The sequence below is a fragment of the Pongo pygmaeus genome, chromosome 14 (genome assembly GCF_028885625.2).
Source record: "Pongo pygmaeus isolate AG05252 chromosome 14, NHGRI_mPonPyg2-v2.0_pri, whole genome shotgun sequence".
NCBI lineage: Eukaryota > Metazoa > Chordata > Mammalia > Primates > Hominidae > Pongo > Pongo pygmaeus.
In genome coordinates this window covers 44,092,233-44,113,264 of record NC_072387.2, presented here as the reverse complement: position 1 = coordinate 44,113,264, position 21,032 = coordinate 44,092,233, and the positions used below count along the sequence as shown (strand labels likewise).

The window sequence follows — 21,032 nt, the reverse complement described above, 5'->3', positions numbered from 1 at the left end:
CAGAAACCATACTTTACTTGCTTCTGTAGTCAGGGAAAAATAGAATATGTGGTACATAGTAAATATTCAGTAACAATTTACTATTACTACTGTAATACTCTCCTTATAGCACTAATGCTAAGGAATCTCAATTTTGATTTATGCCATACGTAATTATCAGTTTAATTTTTCTAAAACTCCACATCGCATTCCCTTCTACTCTAACACTATACTGACTCTTAAAAGCCTCTTTATAATCTGGCTCTTCTCTAAGGCTCCAATATTATATATAATTCTCTACTCCAGACAAGGTATGATAATTCTGTCCACTGAATATACCATATATACACAACTGGCAGAAATTTGTGAAGCTCTTCTCTGTTTTTCTCCCCAAACACATTTTAAAATACCTCCCCTCTGCTAAGCTCATGCAGCATTCATGGTAGCAATGATTCAGCATTTACTATCAGCCATCTTAAAATGTCTTATTTATGTGTATTTCACTCATTCATCTAGACTGTAAGTGTTCTGTGTTCCTAGTCCCTATTGTTAATTTTTATCCCATTGCTTACAATAGTCAGGCTTTCACGTTTAGTCATAATAATTGAAAGGAAGTACCCAGTAATTTTTGAAAAAATCAGTGGCCTATATAATCTTCATGTTATAAATAAAACAGACTTCAACGATTCAAAAAAGAATAGAAAGATGCTTTTAAATTCCCACCACAGTCTGCATGCTCTGGCTCAGAAACCCAAAGATTGTCCCAAATAGATAAAAGCATATTAGGCTCTATACTGCTCAGGTGCAACTTTTAGAAGGGATGACAACGTTATCTCTATCCAGATTTAGACACAGCAACCTTCCAGAGTTGGACAGATAAAGAGACTCCAAGAAAGTAACAGGCATGAAGTGGGTGGTAGTTACAGGTGGTACTGTACCACACTGTGGGAAATTGACCTTACATGAGTAAAATGCAGTGGGAAGGGATGGAGACTAGAAGAGACCCTTAAAACAATGAACTAGAAAACATTCCATCCAGAGCCTGGAGAAAAATCTCATTTTAGAATAGCAAAACCATTTAATATGAATGCCTGCTACATTGGAAACTGAATTGCAAGTGAGGTATATCACCCTGCCCTCCAGTTTTATATCCAACAGCTCCAAATAGCTAGCATAGCCAAGGGAAAAAAATCGTAAGTCCATCTAATGGTGTCTAATGATACTAAGTCTTGATAGGTCTCTCAAGAGCAGATAATATAAAAACCTAACACAGGGAATATGGAAAAATGTTACACAAGAAAGTACAGAGAATATCATCCTGAAAAATCAGGTAAAGATCCATATAGCTGAAAATAATATACTGTAGGAACACATAATTTCAATAGTTTGAAATCTTTCTTAATTTGCAAAAAGATGTAGACCCCTGAGTATGAAGTTAATAATAATCTGGATTCTGGCTAGTAATTTATATTTGCGAATATAAGCAACGAATGAGAAATAAAATTGAGTTGAAGTTTTTGTCTTACTTAGGTATGATTTAAAAATGTTAATTCGTTTTTGAGTTCAAATTAAGAAAAATAGTTTATAAGGCTTTTAAAAATGTAGTATCTCTAGGGGAATTAATAACAAGGTGCTTACATTTTAAATTACAAGAGCACTGAGCAAAAAATTGTTTGTAAAGCCAGAGAACAAACAATATAAAAAGCAAGAGAACATTAAAAAAATAGTATAAAACAAGATGATATAAGATCAAACATACCAGTTATTACAACAGATGTAAACATATTAAATATTGCTATTAAAATATTAAAAGTCCATGATAGGGTTAAAAGTTAAAATTCAATTTATGCTCCAGGACAGGAAGCTGGCAGATCTGGGATTCTATCCCTCTTCTCTTTGGTGTTGAAAGTTACGTTCTTTCTGCTACACCATGCTATTTACTTAAATATGCTCATGAAATTAAGTTCTTTACATTTCAGATGTTTAAATTCATTCTATTTATAAATAATGTGCTAATTAAATAGTATAACACATTTCTTTTATCTTTGAGGGAGTAAACAGGTTTATTCAAGATATATATGTGTATATACTACACATATGAATAAATGCATGTATATATGAACATATATACATGAATGTATTGGGATTAAAGTGAAAAAGCATTTTAATATATCAAATAGCTTTATTCCCTTTTGTGGACAAATCAAGTTTTGTCTATTTAATACATATCTATATTACCCACATTTAATATATACCTATAGTATCTTTAGTCACACTTATGAGTGATAGATTAAAAAAGAGTAATATTACATAGTTATATTTTTAAAGTAATGATTCAGAGAAGTACACAGCTCTAAATACACGGTTGTGAGCATTCATTCATAACAAAACAATAATTATGGTAAGCACTTTTATTTATGTGGTTATTTAAATTCATCTAATTGCAAAAACTTTTTGTAGAGCCTGGTTTATAGAAGTAAACTCTTTGTAATTCATCCTGAATAAGGGCTTTTGGAGCTTAACTTAAGAAAAAAGATGAAGTACTGAAATCTCATAGACATGTTTAACCACTGATTTAGCAGAAAACAAAGCCACTACCTCCTTTTGATTTGCAAGCATGGTACTGCAAAGGTTGATGGCAGTTACTCATAATTTAGAAAATGTAATCTGATTTTGTATTTTTATTTGAAGATTTTAAGAAAAAAAGATGCTGTAACCTAATCATGCCATAATCCAGGTGACATCTGTACTAGGCAGAATCCTGTTGTTATTCTCCTGTCTAGCTGCTATTGCTGAGAATGACAAAGTAGTGAAATTACTTTTCCCATTATTATTTCCAGACACTCTGGCAATGGTTTGTTGACTCTAATAAACCTTCAGACAAAGCTGTCAGCAAAGGAAATGGCAGAAGGAAAGCAAGGAAAAGCCTCTTCAACAATAAATGCATCTAAAAGTTTGGTATGAGCTTGTACAGTTTCAGATAAAATTTAATGTGAGTGCTTCAAAATTTACTCTAATGCTGCAGTTGAATTCCAAAGAGAAAAATGTATTATATCAGGCTACATTACCATGATTTTGATGAACATAAACATATTCTTAGATTAAAGAATGAGACATCTTACCTGCAATAGTATTAAGGAACATCAAATATTCAAAGTTTGAAATTTCCCTTCTTTGCCAGCGCTGAGTCATATTGGAAGATTTATAAAGCTGTCGAGGAGTGGCCAATGATATCCTCCTAGCAATTAAGCACAGCATAACAAACATAGTCTCTTTAACTCATAACTTAAAAAAATCCAATATTAACTAATATATTGGTTTGATAATCAATTTAAAGTAATTTATGGTTTATCCTTCTTAGATGAAGTAGAAAATATATTTTAATTGTAGAAATTAGCAATATTTGAGAATTCTATTATAGAGAAGATATACTTAATTACTCAGGATAAAACAATTTGAAAGCAACCTTATTTGTAAAATCATAGCTGCAAATGAGTATTTCACAAATCAACAAGAAAAAAAAGTAAAACTATACTTAAGATAAATCAAGTAGCTTTTAAACAATACAGCAAATCTGCTCCATGTTAACTAGGTAGGTAGGTAGGTAGTCAGGTACCTGCTTACATGCATTTGACTTAATGTCTATCAATGATCTTCTTAGACTTGCCTTCACACACAGAGTGTGTACACATGCACAGCCTCTGCCCGTACAATATCTATCCCTGCAATGGTGTAAAATATAAACAACTGGGAACTTTGAAAAAATGCGTGGGTCCAGAAGAAGGGACATAGGAACAGCCTAAGGGAATAAACCATGATAATTGGTCCAAGTTATGAAACTTTCCAGGTTCAATGTGTTCATCTAAAAATAATGAAAGCAGTTGTATTTAGAAAAGTATGATAAAGCTACTGGGTTTTTAAACTGATTGACAGAGGTTCTCAAACTTTTTCAATTCATGGCACCCTTAGTATCTCCATAATTTTTCATAGTGCTCCTTGACCAAGAGAAATATCTTACAATTCTGTTTATTAAGTAGTTAGCTCTAAACAACTCAATAAATATTTAACATCTTAACAACTGAGTAGCTATTTGAAAATACAGTCCTCATAAACTTAAAGAGAAATATTTATATTTCATTCTTAAATAACCACATTTACTAATGGGGTGTGTATGTCTATTGGAAACTGCACAGCTTCTGAAACCTTGGAATCAGATCTGACAACATCACATTCATTTCCTGTTCCACACTGATTTTTCATGTGGCTCTTGTTTTTGAAGACAGTAGCCACCAAACACCAGTTTCTCAGAGGTGTCACTGAAAAAAATGCAGCCCTATCTAATCATTCTAAGTTGAAACTTGGAACTAACTCGAGCAAATAGTTTGTGTGGTATCTGACAAATGTTGCTGTTTTTCCCTAAAAAATTAAAAAATGCCCTGCAGCACCCCTGAGAATTCACTGTGATATCTCAGGACTCCTTGGTGTTTAGTTTGGGAACAGACTTAAGGCTATTTCTGTTACTCATGGATTATTAACATGAGTATTCACATGGAATCTTAATAGGCATTGTCTTGTACATAGCACAAAAGATTATCAAAATATCTCTTGCAAAGATATCTTGCAAAATATCTCTTGGAAAGATATTTCCCCATTTTATAGTAGATAAGAGTGTCATCCTGCTTGAGTAGTGTTATTCATTCTTTCTACCAGTATTTATTGAATTCCTACTAAGTGTGAGGCTTGCTTATTGTTACCCAGCTAAGTGACAGGTTTAAGCCTAGATGCAGTGTTTTCCCATTGCCACTTGGTACTTCTAAGGATGTATATCTAGGGAAGTACATAAAACTGAGTCTGTAAGAATATTATTAGGAAACTATTAGTTGAGCTTTTTTGGGGAAAAAAGGACAACAAAAGGACGTTTGAAGATAGAATGGCATTATGAATTACAGAGAGACCAAAACTACTGAACCGCTCTTTTGTTTTCAGTTTTCTTATAAAGAATGATCTTCCAGCTGGGCATGGTGGCTGTTGCCTGTAATCCCAGCACTTTGGGAGGCTTAAGTGGGTGGACTGCTTGAGTCCAGGAGTTCGAGACCAGCCTGGGCAACATGGTGAAACAATACAAAAATTAGCTGGGCGTGGTGGCACATGTCTGTATTCCCAGCTACTTGGGAAGCTGAGGTAGGAGGATCTCCTGAGCCTGGGGACATCAAGGCTGCGGTGGGCTGAGATTGTGCCACTGCACTCCAGCCTGGGTGACAGAGTGAGACCTTGTCTCAAAGAAAAAGAAAAAAGAATGATCTTCCAAACGTCAAAAAGAGACCAAATGTGGTTAAAAGGGAAACAATACTCATAATAGGTAAGAAATAAAATAAAAGTGCTTCTGATTGTTTTAAATGAATTCCGGTCCAGACAAGTCAAAGAATACTGAGGGAAATTACACATGCCATATAGAAACCTCTATTAGTAATCTTTCAGGAATCACGGTCATTGAGAAATACACCAGAAGACAGGAGATTATTCTTAAAAAGGAAAAAGTTAGACCCATTCCTAAGTTCTTAATGTCAATTCCTGAGTAAATTCTTGAATTGATGATTAAACAAATAGTATGTAAGCACTTGGGAAAGGAAGTAATGATTATTATGAGTCAGCTTAGATTCAATAAGAACAAGTCTTGCAGAACTAACCTCATTTTCTTTGATAGATGAAGTGCATTTTTCTTTGACCTGTATTTTATATAAGTGCTTCATTATCTACTAATATCTTAGTTTAATCTTGTCATTCTACTAGCAAATATCTTGAGCATGTGTATACATGTCAGTGAATTGGTCTTACACTGTAAGCTTAAAGAGAATAGATAAGGTACAATACAAGGTAACCCCAGCTGAATAGCACTTAAAAAGCACTGCTGCAATTAGGTACTGTGTTAGGTCCTGTAGATTAAAGGATAAATAAAACACAGTCCCTGTCTTTCAGTTGTCTGTAGCCTATTTAAGGGAGGATAGACAAAGATTAGTTTTCCTTTCCATCCATACAGTGCTGTGCAATAATTCTCAAGGGCATAACAGTCCATGTGGTAGACACTGTTGTATCTACCTAAAGTCAATCTCCCTTTGTTCCTCATCAACGGAAATCCTCTTTTGTTCATGTAGGAGCTGGCAAAGAATCAGAGGTATCTTTTTCCATAAAACCTAGGGAATGATTGGGCTAAGCCAACAGAACTCACACCTTTTTGGCAGTGATTGTTTTAGGAATGGGAAGGTGACTGTATTCTGGCCAAAGGGACTTAAGATAAAGATTGCTTTAGGCTTCTGAGAAATACATTCCTCCTAAAACAGAGAAGCTTAAAGAGAAATCCTTTGTGTCTTTTTCCTACTGTAATGCAGTTGTGTGAAGATGTAGTAGCTGGAGAAGTAGTGGTGATTTTGTGAATACAAAGCCAACAGAGTTCTGACATCACTGAACCTCTGAACCAATACTGCCAGCACCTTAACTCCAGATCTTTTATATTAAACACACACACCCCTATTGTTTAAGCCACTTTTAGTAAGGTATTCAGTTATTTCGAGCCAAAAACGACAAACTGGTATCAGCAATATAAGTAACTACTGATTATATTTTCTATTTACATTAGTATCTTCTAATAATATATGATTTCAAAATGATTCCTCTAAAATACCAAGATGAAAATCTAGGAAATGTGGTTACAACTATACCATAATTAATGACTATTACCCTTAATAAACTCTAAGGGTTTTATTGTTTTAATTAAGAAGCATTTATATATGGCACTTATAAAAACATTATTTATATGCTATTACATAGCAATTAATCATTTATGATCGTCAGGCTTTTGGTATGTTTCCTGTAACATTTTAACAAGCAAGAATGTCTTAATTATATGCTAGCTATGATATGTAATCAAGTTTTTTACTTTGTTATTTATATGTATTAAATAAAAATCTGCCCTAACCATTCTGTCATTCTCAAAATAGCTATTTTCATAATCTCTATCCCTACAAATAACCTTCAGAGAAAGAAAATTCTTTGGTCTCTGAAATAATTATAATGTTATAACCACATTTACATTGCTGTAATATTGAGATTCAAATATGTTAACAAGCCATAGATAATATGTAATATGATATAATTACCTGGCTTGTGGCAGACCATAGCTGGTCCCTACTCCAACCCGAGGCAAGCTATAGACAACTTTTTTTACTGTTGCTTGATCAGGGAAATTAAACATAACTGAGGCTGTGGTAAGAAGAAAAAAACAGAGTTTAGAAAACCACAGGAAAGTTAGCCATCAATTTTACAAGTCATCTTCAAGTGCCTATCATGATTTATTTGTAAAGGTAATGAATCTTCATGAAAAATCAGCTTTCAGTATAACTTTATCCATGAGAAACTTAGGGTTAACATTTCAAACAAACTCATTCTTTTTTTATTTTTTAAAAAGAATTTTTGTTTAAGCTAGAGCACATCAGAAATACAGTGGGAAAAATCAAGACATTATCATACCATGTAAATGAATAATATGTAAATATGAGCACATTTTCTTTCAAAATATTTAAGGGGACTTACTTCGGTTTGCCATAAATACTTCCAAAGCAGTGTTTTGTAGAAGGTAACGTCTTGAAAATACAGCTCGTATCTCGCTGAACATCCATTTTCCGTGAAGTCCCTCAGTGTATGCAAGAACCTAAAATAAACAGTTTAAAGGGAAGTGTCAATCAATAAAATATGGATTTAAGATCTACTCTGACAGTATCTTAGTAAAAGTCAGAAAACTAGAAATGAATTCACTGTCTGTCACAGCATTGTCAATAATTTGATACTGTGTATTTGCAAAATTTCTGCCTTTCTAAAGTGTCTTAGTTGGGTCTTGAGGAAAAGAAGGAGTAGAAAAACATATTCAAGGAGACTCTGTGACTTAAAACCAAAAATATATTATCACTTTTGGGTCTTGTATATAATTAATTGGACCAGGTGACCACCTGTGAGACATATATTGTTGGTTCTTTCCAATATCCTTTCTCCCCTTTCTTCCTTGCTTAATGGAAGCCCAGCTACCCCCAAAGTGTCCATATGGTCAACCCCAGGCAAAGGATCATGATTGGTTTAATCTAGGTGTCAGCAAACTTTTCTGTAAAAGGCCAGAGAGTAAATACATTTAGGCTTTGCAGGCTATATGGTCTCAGTTGCAACTACTCAGTTTTGCCATTGTAACATGAAAGGAGCCATAGACAACGTGTAAATAAAGGGGTATGGAGGTATTCCAACAAAATTTTATTTACAACAAGTATGAGCTGAATTTGGCCCCCAGGGCAGAGTTTGGCTGACCCATGGTCTAAGCCAGTCCTGACAATGTTATTCCCTGCTTCCCCAAATTCCCTTGTAACTTTGTGGAAGGACATTAGGCCAAGCACTGGTTAATGAGATCAAAACCAAAAGCAGTTGAGGATGTTTGCGAAAAGCTGATGAAATGAGTCATATGTAGCTGGCATACTACTTTGCCCTTCCTGCTTGAATGGAGATGTGATAGCTGAAACTGTAGCAGCAATTGTGTAACTATGAGAGGAAGGCCAAGGTTGGATCTAATACTGAGCTACTGAAACAATCACAGCAACCATCCATATCTGGACTTCTGGTTAACCACGTATATAATCTATATTTGATTAAGCTACTGTCCTCAAATCTACAACAAGCACATTCCTTCCTGATACACCAACGTGTATTAACAATTCATAGGGACTTTTCTACTTGCTGTGGTATACTCTACTGCACTTATATTTGCTTTGGTGGAAATGAAAACAGCTACTGAGTTTTACATACATTATATTCATTTTACATGCATTATATTCATATATACATTTGAAAACAAGTTATGAAGTTCCTTTTTATACTTCCTTTCTCTAGGAAATATACATAAAATATGTAAGTGTATAATCTTTTGGTCTTTATTTTTTGAAAATCCCATTTTGTAACCCTTAATTCAGTTTTTGTCTTTCTCTAGACATTGAAAGGTTTTCGGAGGCAGTCAGATGTCTATTTAAATCTGAAACATTTTAGAGCCATTCAGATTCCTACTTAACTCTTGGCTCTGCTATTTACCAACTACAGTATTTTGAAAAACAATTATTTAACTCCATCTGGTTTTTGTCATCTGAAAAACAGTGATAATGATACCTGGAAATGGCTAGTTTAAGCAGAGACAAAGAATATAAAGTACATGACCCTGGCTATTAAGTTCCATTGATGAATTTATATCTCCTTGTTGTTGAGCATCAGGTGACAAGTGGTTTTTGGTTTCTAAATGCAAAACTTCTTCTTGTACATTTCACAAAAGGGTTATAGTGACTTGCCACAATTTATATTTATAAATTGTTAGTTGGCTATAATGGTTTCCATATTTGATTTTCATAGAACAGTATGATTTTTAAAAAGGAAAGGGATAGTGACACAGGATTAACTCTTTTTTTTTGTCAAGTAGGAAACATTTTAAGACAAAACAGCCACAACAACAAAATCTATCTTTAATTATAATAATTATTTCACTAAGTTACTAAAAATATTATGGCCATTTGAAAACCCAAACAGTAAAGTGAATCTAATATCAGAAAAAATGATAGATCTTCCCATGAAAGCTGTGTTGGCACCCTTATACCAATAGCATTATGTCAGAAAGATACCTGTATCTATATTTCTAGGTCCAGATATATTGATATCTCACATGTGTATATACACACAGAGTCATATTTTGACTTATTTTTTCCTTCTGGAGCTGTGGTGTAATGAAAATTTGACCAAGCATTTATTTCCATTAAGCATGTTATCAGTTTTTGTGTTAGTTATAGCAAGCAGGTAGCTCCAAAAAGTATGTTAGTTTGACTCCTTAAGTGCACCATGTAAAACTGTATTTTATAAACTGTGCCAGTTATTCATTTATGGCCTTCCATGTGCAAATTCACCCTTAATTGCTTGCTCTGTGAAAATGAACCTGTGTCCTTAAAATATTTTTCCTTTGCTACCTGGCATAGCATTAAACTTTGTCAGGAAAGGGCACTGAATAGACCACACAGGAGGAAGGGTGTTTTTTCTTCTGTGTTCTGGTGTTCTCACTTGGCAGGCGCCTGTTCTCCAGCACTCGGCTCTGGGACGCATGATGCTCCCAGCACCCAGTGACCAGCAGTTTTCTCAGTACTTCCCTCACCCCAAGCCATTTTGTAGCAGAGTGTTTCTGTTGGGATACCTCCCATAAACGGCTTCATCAATTCCCTTTTTTTTTCTTTTCAGACAGGGTCTCACCCTGTTACCCAGACTGGAATGCAGTGGCGTGATCTGGGCTCACTGGAACCTCCACCTCCTGTGTTCAAGCGACTCTTCTGCTTCAGCCTCCCAAGTAGCTGGAATTACAGATGCGTGCCACTACCACCCAGCTAATTTTTGTATTTTTAGTAGAGATGGGGTTTCACCATGTTGGCCAGGCTGGTCTCGAACTCCTGATCTCAAATGATCCACCTGACTCGGCCTCCCAAAGTGCTGGGATTACAGGTGTGAGCCACCACGCCTGGCCAATATTCTTTAAAGTTATCTTTATTTCTTACTAGCCAGTCCCTTGTTACTCAATCTCCTGGCATAATTTATATGATAATTATATTACACTTTTCCTATCTAAATTGCACTCTGATTCCTCTCCCCTGACTAGATCCCAACTAATACACAAACTCAGTTTTCCTATCACCATTCTCTTAGCTACAGCCTGGGAGCATAATGGTCCTTAGAGACCCTCTGCAGCAAGAAAAAAGGAACCCAAGATCAGTAAAGCTTAAATGCAAAGAGGACAAGGAGAGATAACAAAATTAAAAGAAAATGATTTTGCTAGTAGCTTCTAAATGGCTTAGGATGCAAATTCTGAAAGACAGATCCAAAGGTCCAAAGCTATTTTGAACAATGGCAACATCATTTAAATAAGTGTTCAGCCCTTACCAAAGGGGACATGGGAAGAAAAATTATTTTTATGTATGTTCTTACATGCTTTTCAAAAAATCTGCCTAATTACTTTACAATAACCCATGTTATATTTAAGCATATGAAATCCTAAAAGGGCTGATGAAAGACAGTGTTCTGAGCTAGCCATAATTCCCTGCTAGGAAAACCCAATAGAGCCTAGGGTCATTTTCTTTTCTTTTCTTTTTTTTATAGCAAACTACCTCCTGCTTTCCCTGCTTGTTACCTTCAAGATTGATCACGGAATAAGATGATCCTAAAATTTCTTTATTTAAAAAGATTTTCATTCCATAATACATTTTTATTTAAAAAAATTTTAGGCCGGGCGCGGTGGCTCATGCCTGTAATCCCAGCACTTTGGGAGGTCGAGGTGGGTGGATCACAAGGTCAGGAGTTCAAGACCAGCCTGGCCAATATGGTGAAACCTCGTCTCTATTAAAAATACAAAAAAATTAGCCAGGCATGGTGGCACATGCCTGGAATCCCAGCTACTTGGGAGGCTGAGGCAGGAGAATTGCTTGAATCCGGGAGGCAGAGGTTGCAGTGAGCTGAGATCACGCCACTGCACTCCAGCCTGGGTGACAGAGCGAGATTCTGTCTCGAAAAAAAAAAAAAAAATAATAATAATAATTTTAGATCTACTCCTCTCAGCTGCCTTTTCTGACACACAATTTAAGAGTTATCATGTAACTCTCTCTCTCTTTTTTTTTTTTTTTTTTGAGATGTAGTCTCATTCTGTCGGCCATGCTGGAGTGCAACGATGCCATCTCCTCTCATGCAACCTCCACCTCCTGGGATCAAGCGATTCTCCCACCTCAGCCTTCTGAGTAGCTGAAACTACAGGTGTGTGCCACCACAACCAGCTAATTTTTGTATTTTTAGTAGAGACAGGGTTTTGGCACATTGGCCAGGCTGGTCTTGAATGCCTGACCTCAAGTGATCTGCCCACCTCGGCCTCCCAAAGTGTTGGGATTACAGGCATGAGCCACAACACCCAGACTATCTTATCATTGTTTAATTCTGCACACGAAAATGATTAATTTTCTTATTTGTTTTTTGTCTGTCCCCTCCCTGTGACATCAAATAGGAGAATAGGATGCTCATCTATCCTATTTACTGTTCGATACACAGTGCCTAAAATAGTGTCTGGCACATATGTGCTCCATATACATTTGTTTGTTTAATAAATCACAATGGGAAACTGATAGAAATAGTACATATGGGGAAGGTTCTAAGGAAATTGTACAAAGTACATGCATTTTGACTCCTTTGCTAAACCAGAAGAAGCTCTCTCCAATGTGGCCTTCAGACTTCTCATGTTTATGTCCTAATGGTATAGTCCACCAAACACCCCTGCTGACTTTAATCAAGAACCAAAACAGTAATCTAAATACAGCTGGTTTCTCTTTTTTAGTAGTTTAATTTGCGCTACCATGGAACTTTCCACTGGGTTAGATCCCATGCTGAGAAGACACTACCTTTACAATAAAAGGATTCCTTGACTCCAGAGGAGTTATGGCAGGGCTTTAGGCTAAGCAATTTTGACTTGATATTATGGACTTACGCCTCTCACATGGGAAAATGTATACTAAGGTATGTCAAAGAATATCATTTGGAACCCCTTCTTGAGCATCAATTTTATTTCTGGTAAGCAATTTAAAAGAGTTTTGTAGTAAAATTAGCACAGGCTGGAAAATAATGCAAAAACAAATGAATTGTTAAGATAAAACACTGGTACTCAGATAAATGTGATTACTGTGTCTTCTTTGGAGTATACCCCAAGGCTCTGTTACCCTGCTCTGCTCACAGGCATTGGGAAAGTCCTGAAGCTTAGCAGGAAGGTGGCAGAGTGAGATCTGAGGCACAGCACTAGGGAGGCATGTGGAGGATAGAGTGGAATGCTGTGGGATGGGGGCAGAATGACTGGAGGGGATGCTGCTTCAGGCAAGTGATGAGTTAATCAATCTGTATACATTTCATAAATGTAAAGGAATATCAATCACAGTCAGTTGAATACTGAGTTTATGGTATATTTCTATAAAAATCTGGGCATCAAGCCCAGGTCTGAAATATGGCCTGATACTATAAAACTGTCTTTTTTATTTATACCTTTACCGGTTACATAATTTTCTATAAGTTTAAGGACATTCTACAATAATTCTTTCAGTTTGCTTTTTATTATAGTCCAAGATATTTTTCTAAGTCATTTAAGTACTTTCATGCATACTTGAGGTTTGTGGTTTTGTTTTCTTTCTTGAGCCAAGCTTCCCATATCATCTAGCTTGTGCCTGCCTGTTTCTTCAAATTATTTAATATACAATGAAATCTAATCAACAAATACTATCCCATCAGTTTCATTTTTGAGAACTGAATAAACATAATTTTTGATACATCATACAGATCATAAGCAAGAATATTAAAGCATCTTAACCCCAAATCTTATGGAACTTTGTGATTTTCTTAAGTGACCACTGAACTATACTGAGCTAACTGCTTAATATCCAAAAGAAGTGAAGGAAGAGAGTTCGTGTCAGGCTCATACCCTGAGGTCTGCCCCATTCACTTATGAATTTTAGTTCACTTATGAACTAAAGTACATAGAAAGCACATAGAAACTAAGCTACATAGAAAGTAATACAATACAAATGTCATAGAAATCCCTTGTAAACCACCTACCCAAATATGTGTTTAACACATATTATCTGATGATCACGTTGAAAAATACAAGGCTGCTGTGCACTCATGTGTATCGGACATGTATATGTTGTCAGAAACATGTAAATGACTGTCAAATCACAGAAGAAAAAAGTTTCATCTTTTTTTCTTTTTAAGGAAGCTAAATATTGTGCAACTTAAAAAAGCACTTGTTTAGGGATAACTTTGCTGATCTCAAATCATCTAATGCATATATTAGCACAAGTATTACAAATTTTTTTCTTTGAATGTGAAAAAAATCTAAATTTTGTTTCCAGTTGAATTTCCTGTTACGAATTGATGAAAATGCTGCAGAAGGCTGGGCAAACCCTTTTTAGAGTTCCTAAGGTTGTCGCATTCATCCACACTTGCAGCCTCAACAGTTTAATTAAAGGGCTTGTTGTGGTGCAATTTAAAGTTACAAATCCCTATTAATTTTATAATTTCATATAAATTTGGAATTTGTGGCAATGGCTCAGGATTACAGCAAATATATTCAAGAAGAATAGTTCAAAAGAAATTTCAGGTCCACACTCATATGAGATCATCCATGCTCTTTTTAAACTGTCAGCTGAATGGAGAAGATTCCAAGGCCCTGAAGGAAAATCGATCTACAAGCTGGGAGAGGCTTGACTTCCAAAATGACCACCTGGAAGACCATGTCTGACTGATACCTGCTGTGTGGCACATGCGGTGAGGATGTGGGGAGCAGCTATGGAACACTCCCTTCCCACCTCTCACCACATGTCTTGGTGATGCTATTTCCCTACCAAAGACATGGAGAAACATAAGATAGTACAGGTTCTCTTTCCCACCTCCAAAAAGGAGATGGGAAAAACACATTGCCATTCTCCCACTTAAAAAGTAAAATAAAAAATGGTATTTCTCTATGGTGTATTGACTGGAGTATAAGATCTGTTGAGGAGTAGGAGCATCAAATGGGATGATTCAAAATACCTGATGGAGGGATTAGAAAGTGAATGTTCCCAGTGACTGGACTAAAAAAAAAAATCCTTTTGCAAGTCAGATGTTTTCCCAATTCTTTACTTTCAAAGAGGAGAAGTTGGATCTAAATGGGCTGTCAATTGAGAGATAATTAAAAATAACTTCTGACAATAGATTGTTATGTGATTGTTAGCACACAACTTGGAAGGAGTAGAAAACATTGAATAACATTGTCTATAATACAACTTTGACATGCTATTTACTTATGTGAACAAGATTTTTCAACACCTCTATAAAAAAGAAAGTTATAAGTAGCTCTAATATTGATTCCTGTATTGTTGTAGCAATAAGTAATATTCATATGTGCATGTGTTAACTATTCATCTCATTAAGAGATGAATTTCTAATATAATTTCATTTTTATGCTTAATAATTATTTTTCAAAGTTCACAATATATTTATGCTGTTGTATGATTGTATGCTAATAATATTTGTAACAATTCATTTCAGAATAAAAATTTTAAATACTTGGAATGTTATGGTCTTAGGAACCTAAAAAACTAAAGCTTTAATCAGTAAGTATACACACTTTTTGCAGAGTAGTATAATATAGTGATCAAAAAAGACTCACAAGCACAAATATTTTAGATTAGGTAAATTTGGGAGAAGGAATTCAAAGGAAGTATGAGTTCAAAGAGAGAAATTATATAAAATGTTCATTTGAAAAAAGAGCTTATTTGTATATCTTAAAACAGATGATAATAGTAATCAATCACTATTCTACTTATTTTATTCTACTGGATATATCTGAAAAGTAATATAACAATTTTATTTTAAAATAGTAATATTTAGAACATACTGGATATCATGTCTTTTTAAAATATTTAAAATTATGGAAAATTTTAACTGTTAATTTAAACATGTGCAATGTGGTATAGAGCTTTATAAAATTCTTTTATAAAATTGGTGAAAAAAAGTTAGAGAACAACTGCTATAGACCACTCCTACACAAGAAATAAATCTTCAAATATCTGGCAGAAGAGTTTCATTTTAGCCTTTTATTCAATTAATAATGAATACTATCATCAAAATAAAATTGTCAAGCGCAGGCACTATAGTCAGTAAAATGTAATATGGACCAAAAGATTGATCACAGAACCAAGTCACTCCATAAAACTTCCATGGAAAAGAATTAATCCTGATGAAAACAATTCAGCAATATAAAACTGAAAACGGGAAAAATTGGAAATGGCTTAACTGTGAGGCAAACAAAAATGATCAAGAAATGAAGCTGGAAAAATGAAGGTTTCCAGAAAATATATCCTCAATGAAAATTAAACAATGTTGCTATAATGGCTGTGTTTAGAAATGTTATTATATGCCATTACAAACACAGCCATTATTGGTACATGGGCATATGGGTATGCAGTGTGTGGGGGGGTGTCAAAACATCCTACAATTGGGGGAAATATAGGCAGCCCATCCGTAGAGAACTTTTGATTTAATAATCTTGATTTTTTTTCTCTAATTCATCAATTTACAGACCTACTTACCTTAGACTTAAGGCTTCCCCTGGGTCTGCCTCTCTTACTAGCTGTGAGACCTCAGGCAAGCTCATTAATTTTTGATGTTTTGGTTTTCTTATCTAAAGATGAGGAAAAATAATGCTACCTAACTTCATGGGGTCATTGTGAGATTGAATGAGATATTAATAGCTCTTTTCAAAAAATGCTCAGCACAGTGCCTGGCACACAGGAAATGCTTAACAAATGTCAGCCTACTACTGCAATTACTCCCTACCTTTTTGTGCATGTGTACAGACACAAACACATACACACACACACACACACACCCCATGCAGACCTCTGGTTCTAATCTTTGTTGATGACATCACCAAAACAGATGTAGAAAATCTGGACCACAGCACATAGCCTTTTACTGAACTAAAAGCCACACTTATTGTTTCTTTAGTGGTAGTTTGTATCCTAGACATTATTGGAATCATAGTACTTAACTCTTAACTACGAAGCCCAACTATTCGGGACACCAGCTACCAGTCTCATTATTAGCAGTGATAAACTGCAAGAAGGCTTCCTATTTTATAAAAAGCCCATAATTAGGTCAGCTCTTTTCTACCAAGTGTCTTCATGGTTTATCAATTTTATTTTTCTTCAGTTACTTTCATTTAACAAATATTTATCAGCTGACCATTATGAACCAATGGTGAACAGGAGAAGCAGAGTCCCTGATCTCTAGGAGTTCACAGTTTGGTGGAAAATCACAAATAATGGGAAAAGGCAGGGGAGTGGGGAAAAAGGAAGTACCAAGCAGAAAGAACAACACATATGTAAACATGTAGGTAAGGATACATAAACACAGTGCTGGGGGGGTGGGGGGGAGCAATGGACCCAGACTGTGTGTGCATATATTGTAAGAAGCAGAGAGGTGAAAAATAAAATTAGAACAATAAAGGGTCAGTGGGCAGCAGGATGTGGGGCGAGATCTCATAACCCAGATTAAGAGTTTGGACTCTGGTCTGAGAATAATGGAGAGCCGCTATAAGATTTTTAACAAAGAAAGAGGTGAGACAATGAAACTGGCACTTCAGAAATCACTGCTGTGGCTGCAAGGTAGATGCTATTTGGGCTACAGAAGTGCAATACTGTTCCAAATCTATGTAAATGGTATTTTATATTCATTAGTAAAGAACCAGGAACTACTCAAAAGAGCATTATTTGTGTTTCTCCAATAGCATCTCTTACATTGTGGCAGATCCTTTTAAATTGATCTATCTTATTATATACATCCCCTAAAAAATGGACTTAATGAGGATAGAGACTGAGTTGTACTCTATTTTTGTATTCCTTATAGAACTTGCACAGAGAAGGAACTCAATTTTTGTTGAGTAAAATATTTTAAAATTTAATTTACAAACAAACTGAGTTGCAGCTGGAGTCCTCTGTGTCTACTTCATCTTCAAACACATACTCTCAAATCATGGTAAAACTCTCAAAATTAAAAATGATACTGGCACAGTTGCTTCATTTTTGTCCTACGCATGAATGTTCTTGTGTAAATATTGTATCTTTGGCTGTGTTTCCTCATTTTCTCAAATTTGGCATAGTCTAAAATCTTTTATTTTTCTCTCTGCTATTATTTTACAAAGGGATGAGGTGGGGAGACCAGAACTCTATACTACTGAAAATAAAGAAATTTCTAGTTTCCAGTATTTATTTTCATTTCTATGCTGAATACATTAACTTCTCTATGTATTATTCTGCATATTGCTAATTTTTTAAACTAGTTATATTTATATGTCTTCTCTCTATAGACATTTATTTTCTTCTGTTTCAGATCATTTGGAGTTCTGGGTTAGAGGTTTTTGTTTTAACTAATTTGGTAATAGGGTCTGATTTTACAAATATTATAAATTGTCAAGACAAGTTATTTTCTCTTTTTAAAAATATTTCATATTAAAATTTTAGATACAGCCAGAATGAAACAAGATTACAGGGTAGAGTTGCAGTAATGATTGTAGCAATAGTAAAATATGACTTAATTAAAAAACATTTTTTCTCTAGTTAACATTTCTTTATGTTAACCTGAAGAAAACTGCATGTATTACAAATACTAGTGCACTTTTTTTTTTTTTTTTGAGACGGAGTCTCGCTCTGTCGCCCAGGCTGGAGTGCAGTGGCACGACCTTGGCTCACTGCAAGCTCTGCCTCCCGGATTCACGCCATTCTCCTGCCTCAGCCTCCGGAGTAGCTGGGACCACAGGCGCTTGCCACCACGCCCGGCTAATTTTTTGTATTTTTAGTAGAGACGGGGTTTCACCGTGTTAGCCAGGATGGTCTCAATCTCCTGATCTCGTGATCCGCGCATCTCGGCCTCCCAAAGTGCTGGGATTACAGGCGTGAGCCACCCCGCCCGGCCCTAGTGCACTTTTTAATTTTAATCCATTATAGCTTCAAACATTTTTTAAAAATTTGCATCCTAATGTCATGAAAATCAAAATCATAGTACAATTTATTCATATGAAGCATATATACTATGGTACCTAGTAGGTATTTAAAATGTGGCAAATGTTATTATTAATAGTAGTATAAAATCCCCTATTTAGCCACAATGTGCATTCTTCCTAGCTCTTAAATTCTAACCATGCTGAACACTTCTCTGCTCCCCAATGTGCCATGTTCTGTCACACTTCTGTGCCCCTGCAAATGATATTTCTTCTGACTGGCAGATCCCTTCTGATTTTGTTCTTCTGATTAACTTCTACTAATGATTAAGCTAGGAGACCCTGCTGCTCCCACTGGGAACCCTGTACCCACCTTTTTATAATATTTACCAAACTATAATTGTTGGTTGACTTCTTGGTGTCTCCCACTAACCTATTGACTCACTGAGGGCAGGAATTCTGTGTATCTCTGCATTCTTTATACTTAGCACAGAGCCTAGCACATGGCAGTAATTTAACACACTAATGAATTATGAATACTTTTCTTGATTTTTATTAATAATAAACATGGGCAAAAGAATTATTAATCTACATGGTCTAGAATGATTAAAACCAGCCATATTAAAATATTCCAGAGTGATTCCCAATTTGTTATGGACTGGATGGAACATGGGTGATACCCTCTTCTGAAAAGTTCCTTTGTACCATGTTTATTACCAAGTATGCCACCACCCTGCATGGAACCAGGATGAGTATTAATATTAAAAGTACACCTTGAGCATCTCTAATCTGGAAACACAAAATCCAAAATGTTCAAAAATCAGAAACTTTTTGAGTGCTAACATGAGGCCACAGGTAGAAAATTCCACATCCCACCTCAGGTGACAGGTCACAGTCATAACGCAGGTATGTGATGCACTGTTTATTCAGTGTCCTCACGGGGGTTGCTGTACAACCTCCTACCTTCTAATCAAAACCCAGCATGGTAGGTAGAGACTGAAAGCCCACATTGTCTGCTGTTGCTGCTGTTTAACAGCTGATCCAGGTATTCTGTGATGCTACTGTGCTGCTTAGTTACACTGAACACATTGTTTTTACACGGTGTTAACAGTGTGTCATTTTTTTACTGTTATGTACTTATGTATGAATAAGTGTAAGAAAGTGATTGCTTATCAGTAGCATGTAAATTCAGTGTCAAGAATGATAATGATGCCAAATAACCACAGACTGTCCACACAGGTGGCTGAGGTAGTGACACCTTTGCTTTCTGATAGTTCAATGCACAAACTTTGTTTCATGCACAAAAGTATTTAAAATATATTGTATACAATTACCCTCAGGCTACATGTATAAGGTTTATATGAAACATAAACAAATTTCATTTTCAGACCTGGATCCCATCCCCAGGATGTCTCATTATATATATCCAAAATGTGAAAAAATTCAAAATTTGAAACACTTCTGATCCCAAGCATTTGCGACAAGGGATACTCCACCTGTGGTTATCTAAGTAAGGTAGCTACAGTCTGTGGTTGTTAAAACCATCAGAGCCATGCTATCACGAATTTGGCTGGCTGGTCCAATCAGAGGATCTCTCTTAATGATTTGAATTCAAGATATTCAGAGACAGCCCGAAGAGGACAGTGGGAAGAAGCTAGAACACAGCGAGAAAGCAGTCAACAGAAATCATAAGGTAGCAGGAGTTCTGAGGAAGCAGAGCCAACAACAAAAGAGATGGGATGGGGTTAGTGGTGCACACAAGAGGTCTCCTGCTCCAGATGAATCAGGTTCCACTTTGCCCTTGAGGTCAAGCCACACTGGCCTTCGTTCAGTCCCTTGTTACCTACCATGTTGTTTCCTGTCACACAGCCAATGCACATATTCTTCCCCCTCTGGAAATATCTTCCCTCCCCTATTTGCCGAGTTCACTTCTACTCATCTTCAAGGTCTCTTTTTGCTTTTATTTTTGCCACTGACTTCCCTAGCTAGGTAAAATCACCCTATCTTATGCTCTAATAGCACCTATATGAGACAAGTTCTCTTCACAGCACTTACCACAAATGTAATTTTGCAAATTCATTGTATAATTTCATTTTTAATCTAATCTCCTCCACTAGACTATAAGCTTTTTGACCATTTTTTTCTTCTCATTACTGTATCTCTATTACTTAGCACAATGCCTGGTATGTTGTCGAAATTCAGTAAAAAATCTGTTGAATGACTGAATTAAAGAGTATATATAGAGTCTGATTTCTGATTTTGTTCTTCTGATTAACTTCTATTAATGATTAAGCTAGGAGACCCTGTATATATACAGGGTCTATATATAGTTATTCTCTAGTAGCAGAAGTATAAACAGAGTAATTGGTGCTATGTCAATGGGTGTCTATGATTGAGGGAGACAGAAAAAAAGTGGTTTATTGGAGCTGAAAAAAATTCC

At 35.6% G+C, this 21,032-nt stretch overlaps 1 protein-coding gene across 9 annotated transcripts in view; it reads right to left on the bottom strand.

Moving 5' to 3' along the window:
* NBEA (neurobeachin) overlaps positions 1-21,032 on the bottom strand; it is a 754,643-nt gene that overhangs the window by 113,069 nt on the left and 620,542 nt on the right. For 8 of the 9 annotated variants that reach the window (XM_054446222.2, XM_063650755.1, XM_063650757.1 and 5 more), the window contains 3 exons: positions 7,567-7,684; positions 7,134-7,236; positions 3,102-3,217 (listed from right to left, as the gene is read on the bottom strand). In XM_054446222.2, coding sequence (XP_054302197.1) covers positions 3,102-3,217; positions 7,134-7,236; positions 7,567-7,684 — 337 coding nt within the window. Of the gene's footprint in view, positions 1-3,101; positions 3,218-7,133; positions 7,237-7,566; positions 7,687-21,032 lie in introns of those variants that run through there. The other variant, XM_054446221.2, reaches the window with a different exon arrangement.